General features: G+C 48.9%; 1 protein-coding gene across 23 annotated transcripts in view; it reads left to right on the top strand.

The window, feature by feature from the left end:
- CCDC57 (coiled-coil domain containing 57) overlaps nucleotides 1–6,000 on the top strand; it is a 116,133-nt gene that overhangs the window by 82,683 nt on the left and 27,450 nt on the right. Inside the window, exon 17 of one of the 23 annotated variants that reach the window (XM_077973406.1) lies at nucleotides 3,414–3,568. The exons of the other annotated variants lie outside the window; for them this stretch is intronic. Within the exon in view, the coding sequence (XP_077829532.1) occupies nucleotides 3,414–3,469 (56 nt within the window). The 3' untranslated portion in view covers nucleotides 3,470–3,568. Of the gene's footprint in view, nucleotides 1–3,413; nucleotides 3,569–6,000 lie in introns of those variants that run through there. 23 annotated transcript variants of the gene reach the window in all.

The raw sequence follows: 6,000 nt of genomic DNA, 5'->3' as shown, positions 1-6,000 counted from the left end.
GTCCGTTCTTGTCCACTCCATCTTGGTTCTTGGTCTCAACAATCCATCTGCTTCTCTGCTAGAGACTCGGTCCTGGGATGGTCTCAGCGTCATCTAAATGCCGCCATCAGAAGCCTGTGTCTGTAATGCCTGCCCAGGCCTTTCCCCAGGCTCTGAGATAGTCCCTGTTGAAGATGAAGCACTCTAAGCTTTCTGGGGAGCATCAGAGTAACACAAAAACCATGGATGGGGCTGGGCGCGGTGGCTCACGCCTGTAATCCCAGCACTTTGGGGCTGAGGCAGGTGGATCACCTGGGGTCAGGAGTTGCTGGTCAACATGGCAAAGCACCGTCTCTACTAAAAATACAGAAATTAGCTGGGCGTGGTGGCGGGCGCCTGTAATCCCAGCTACATGGGAGGCTGAGGCACGAGAATTGCTTGAACCCAGGATGCGGAGGTTGCAGTGACCTGAGATTGCCCCACTGCACTCCAGCCTGCGTCAGGAGTCGCCTTTGAGAGTTCTTCTAAAAATAAATAAATAAACTGTGGATGACAAAAGACTGCACATGGCCATGGTGAATTTACCACTTCCACTTTTCAAAAGTGAAAGGTCTGCTCATAGCAAGAATAATGCAACTGAGAAGTAACATTTGATTGTCCTGTGGACATCTGGAAACAGAGTCCAAAAAAGAGTTCTAGACAAAGTTAATCTAAGACGTTGATGCTGTTTTCAAAGATGCCCGAAACAGAACATCTAATCTCTAAAAAATGGATGAGCAAGATGTTTACAGAGGAAATTATTTACAGATAATTGTGAAGCTGACTATTCCATGACTCTAGCAAGAATATCCAGTGGAGGGGCAAAAAGTGTGGGGCAGGCGGTGGCCGTCTGCCTGGTAACACAGCCCCAGAGTGAGTGACGGTCGCCCTGCTGCAAACTACTGGCATTGGAGACGCACAGCTCACGTTCCAGTGAGGTGACTCCCCAGTTAACGTAACAACAGTGACGGGGTTTATGCCCAGTTGCTCCGGACTGCTGCCGGCTGACAGCATCAGGCAAATGGCCTCGGGACTCTGGTGAAGGGAAGCGCCGTGGGCAGCCGGGACGTCTCTGTGCGACACCGTGCACAGTTCTCAGTGCTTCAGCCCAACGGGTTACCTGACACACGCCCAGGGCACCCAACGAGTTACCTGACACACGCCCAGGGCACCCAACGCGTTACCTGACACACGCCCAGGGCCGGCCACGCATTTCTCCCGACTCAGCAGTACTTCCCCTGGTACTCATCAATCCTAACACATCAAAGAAACTAATCATTTCCTTAACATCTTTTTTCTTTTTTTTTTTTTTTTTTGAGACGGAGTCTCGCTCTGTCCCCCAGGCTGGAGTGCAGTGGCCGGATCTCAGCTCACTGCAAGCTCCGCCTCCCGGGTTCAGGCCATTCTCCTGCCTCAGCCTCCCGAGTAGCTGGGACTACAGGCGCCCGCCGCCTCGCCCGGCTAGTTTTTTTTTGTATTTTTTAGTAGAGACGGGGTTTCACCGTTTTAGCCAGGATGGTCTCGATCTCCTGACCTCGTGATCCGCCCGTCTCGGCCTCCCAAAGTGCTAGGATTACAGGCTTGAGCCACCACGCCCGGCCAACATCTTTTTTCTTTTTACTTTTTTCTTTCTTTCTTTCTTTCTTTTTTTTTTTTTTTTTTTTTGATAGAGACCTCTGTCATGCAGGCTGGAGGGCAGTGGTGTGATCACAGCTCACTGCAACCTCGACCTCCTGGGCTCACGAGATCCTCCTGCCTCAGGCTCCCGAGTAGCTGGGACCCACAGGCGCGTGCCACCACACCCCACCTTGTACCTAATTATTTCAAATACCTCTCTTTTTATAAGAAAAAAATTTTGTGATTTTCCGGGGAACTTCTGGGACATCACATAGATCATTTTAAATATAAAGGTTCTCCTGGGGCCGGGCGTGGTGGCTCACGCCTGTAATCCCAGCACTTTGGGAGGCCGAGGCAGCTGGATGTGGATCACGAGGTCAAGAGATGAAGACCATCCTGGCCAACATGGTGAAACCCCCCTCTCTACTAAAAATACAAAAATTAGCCAGGCGTGGTGGCGGGTGCCTGTAATCCCAGCTATCTGGGAGGCTGAGGCAGGAGAATCAATTGAACCAGGGAGGTTGCAGTGAGCCGAGATTGCACCACTGCACTCCAGCCTGGCGACAGAGTGAGACTCCATCTCAAAAAAAAAAAGTTTCCTAAAAGCTTTATTTTATTTGACATTTAGAATTCAATTTTGAGAAGAAAAACAAAATAAAAAGATGTCAGGAGATTTGAACATTAAGATTCATGGGTACATGAGAAATAATATTTAGCTACCCACGTGAAAGTGACAAAATGCTTAAACATGGGAGAGAACAGTCATAGAGAAACTTAGCTCTCTCCTAAGTGTGGGAAGCTTTGTTTTCTTAAACCACCAAGACATAGTCAACGAAAAGTATGGAAAATTTCCCTGCACCTTTGCTGTCTGAACAGATTATAACCCTTTATATTTTAGGGGAAGTCAATAAATAGTAAATGAAGGAAGGCCAGATATGGTGGCTCACGCTGGTAATCCCAGCACTTCGGGAGGCTGAGGCGGGCGGATCATTTGAGGCCTGCAGGAGTTCAAGACCAGCCTGACCAGCACGGTGAAACCCCTTGTCTACTAAAAATACAAAAATTGGCCGGGCGCGGTGGCTCACGCCTGTAATCCCAGCACTTTGGGAGGCCGAGGCGGGCGGATCACAAGGTCAGGAGATCGGGACCATGGTGAAACCCCGTCTCTACTAAAAATAGAAAAAATTAGCCGGGCGCAGGGGCGGGCGCCTGTAGTCCCAGCTACTCCGGAGGCTGAGGCAGGAGAATGGTGTGAACCCGGGAGGCGGAGCTTGCAGTGAGCTGAGATTGTGCCACTGCACTCCAGCCTGGGCGACAGAGCGAGACTCCATCTCAAAAAAAAAAAAAAAAAAAGGATAAAAAAAATAAATAAATAAAAATAAATAAAAATACAAAAATTAGCCGGGCATGGTGGCAGGTGCCTGTAATCCCAGCTACTGAAGAGGCTGAGGCAGGAGAATTGCTTGAACCTGGGAAGCAGAGGTTGCAGTGAGCTAAGATCACACCACTGCACTCCAGCCTGGATGACAGAGCCAGACCCTGTCTCAAAAACACAAACTAGCTTTCTTTTTTTATTTATTTATTTTATTTTATTTATTTATTTTTTGAGACGGAGTCTCGCTCTGTCGCCTGGGCTGGAGTGCAGTGGCGCGATCTCAGCTCACTGCAAGCTCCGCTTCCCGGGTTCACGCCATTCTCCTGCCTCAGCCTCCCGAGTAGCTGGGACTACAGGCGCCCACCACTACACCTGACTAATTTTTTGTATTTTGTATTTTTAGTAGAGACGGGGTTTCACCGAGTTAGCCAGGATGGCCTCGATCTCCTGACCTCGTGATCCGCCCGCCTCCCAAAGTACTGGGATTACAGATGTGAGCCACCGCGTCCAGCCCTTTTTTTATTTTTTTAAACTTCGGTAATATACACATAAAATGTAGGGTTGAAAGCTTATAAAGTATACAAAGTATACAGTTCAGTGCATTAAGCACATTAAGAATGTTGTGCGAGCATCATCATTTGTTCCAGAATGCCTTCATCACCTCAGAGGAAACCCCACACCCATTCGCAGTCACTTCCTGTCCCCGGCCCAGCACCCACTTTCTGCCTCCATGCCTTTGCCTGTTCTGGACATTTCGCTTCAGCGGGATCCTACAGGATGTGTCCTTTCGTGCCTGGTTTCTTTCCCTCTGTGTCATGTTTCAGAGTCCCTCGTGCTGGGGCATCCGCACTTCATTCCTTTCCGTGGGAAGAGCTCCTTGGTGGGGGACAGGCCGCTGTAGGCATTTGTCAGTTCGATGGACATTTGGATGGTTTCCGCCTTTGGGCTGTTGGGAATAATGCTGCTGTGAACATTCAGTTCTCTTGGGTGCCTCCCTAGAGGTGGCCTTGCTGGGTCGTGTGGTCATTCTGTGTCTAACCTGGTAAGGAGCCACCAAACTGCCTCCCATGCCCACCAGCTGTGCACGGAAGTTTCTGATTTCTCCACATCTGCACCAGCACTTGCTATTTTCTGTCCGGTTTTTTATTAAGAATACTCTTATTGCATATTTTTAAAAACTTTATTTTTTTATTTAAAAAAATTTTATTTTGGCTGGGCGCGGTGGCTCACGCCTGTAATTCCAGCACTTTGGGAGGCTGAGGCGGGCGGATCACGAGGTCAGGAGATCGAAACCACCCTGGCTAACACGGTGAAACCCCGTCTCTACTAAAAAAATTCAAAAAGTTACCCGGGCATGGTGGCGGGCGCCTGTAGTCCCAGCTACTCAGGAGGCTGGGGCAGGAGAATGGCGTGAACCCGGGGGGCGGAGCTTGCAGTGAGCCGAGATCGCGCCACTGCACTCCAGCCTGGGCGACAGAGCCAGACTCTGTCTCAAAAAAAAAAAAAAAGATTTATTTTAAAAATAGAGGTGGGGGTGTCATCGTGTTGCCCAGGCCAGTACCAGCGCCTGCACCTGGGCCCCCCACTGTGCTGGGGTTGCAGGTGAGCCACCGCGCCCGGCTATTTTCTATCCTGTGGATCCTAGCCGTCCTAGTGGATGTGAGGCAGGATCCCACAGTGGGTTTGATTTACATTCTCCTGGTGACCGATGGTGTTGAGTGTCTTCAGGAGCTTTTTGCCCACACGTGCATCTTCTGACTTCATGGCTTTTAAATTCAGGTGTTTATAAACCAAGGGAAACATGTTCATTTCCAAGTGTTATCTTCTCTGGGTTCTTTTATTGTCTGGAAGAAACTGATGCTTTACTTTAGGGCCCATCTCAGGATGTCCACAGGGCAGAGCTAATCCTGCGATGCTCTTCAGATGTTGATCATAAGCAATATGTTCATCATGGCCAACTTCAAGTAAATTGATTAAAAAGCTTTAAAATTTTTCTGTTTTGGCCAGGCACATGGCTCACGCCTGTAATCCCAGCACTTTGGGAGGCCAAGGCAGGCAGATCACCTGAGGTCAGGAATTCGAGACCAGCCTGGTCAACATGGAAAAACCCCATCTCTACTAAAAATACAAAATTAGCCAGACGGGGTGGCGCATGCCTGTAATCCCACCCACTCGGGAGGCCGAGACAGGAGAATCACTTGAACCCCAGAGGCGGAGGTTGTGGGGGCATTGAGATCGTGCCACAGCACTCCAACCTGGGGAACAAGAGCAAAACTCCGTCTCAAAAAAAAAAAAAAAAAAATCTGTTTCAATTTCCAATATGTGAAATGTCAACAGTTATAAACACCCTCCAAAAACCTTGTTGGAATCCTCAGTGAGTTTAACGAAACTGATTTGTTATTCTGGGAAATATTATTTTAGTAATTATGTCTTCTGATGTGTCTGCTTAGAGAAGAAGCAGATCTTTACATAACAGGAATGGAATTGATGAAAGGATCTCGTTTGATGTGGGGTCATTTCTAGCATGCCGAAGCTTTGAGTAGAACCATCATTTTTAAGTTGTTATACTTAAGCTCTTACTTCTTTTTGTTTGTTTGTTTGCTTTTTGAGATGGAGTCACCCAGGCTGGAGTGCAGTGGTGCAATCTCGGCTCACTGCAACCTCTGCCTCCCCGGTTCAAGCGATTGTCCTGCCTCAGCCTCCTGAGTAGCTGGGATTACAGGTGCCCACCACCACGCCCAGCTAATTTTTGTATTTTTAGTAGAGACAGGGTTTCACCGTGTTGGCCAGGCTGATCTCAAACTCCTGGCCTCAGGTGATCAACCCACCTCAGACTCCCAAAATGCTGGGATTACAGACGTGAGCCACCGCACCTGGCAAGCTTTTGCTTCTTACTTGTGCCTGCCACAGAAAGGCTATCTCTGTGCTTCTGTTCACAAATGTGCTTGCTGCCCCCGCTGTGAGGACAGCAAGGGCTGTATGTGGCAGGG

This window comes from Macaca mulatta, chromosome 16, assembly GCF_049350105.2.
Source record: "Macaca mulatta isolate MMU2019108-1 chromosome 16, T2T-MMU8v2.0, whole genome shotgun sequence".
NCBI classification, from domain to species: Eukaryota; Metazoa; Chordata; class Mammalia; order Primates; family Cercopithecidae; genus Macaca; species Macaca mulatta.
Note: the sequence above shows the minus strand (reverse complement) of the source record. Positions and strands in the feature narration are given on the sequence as shown.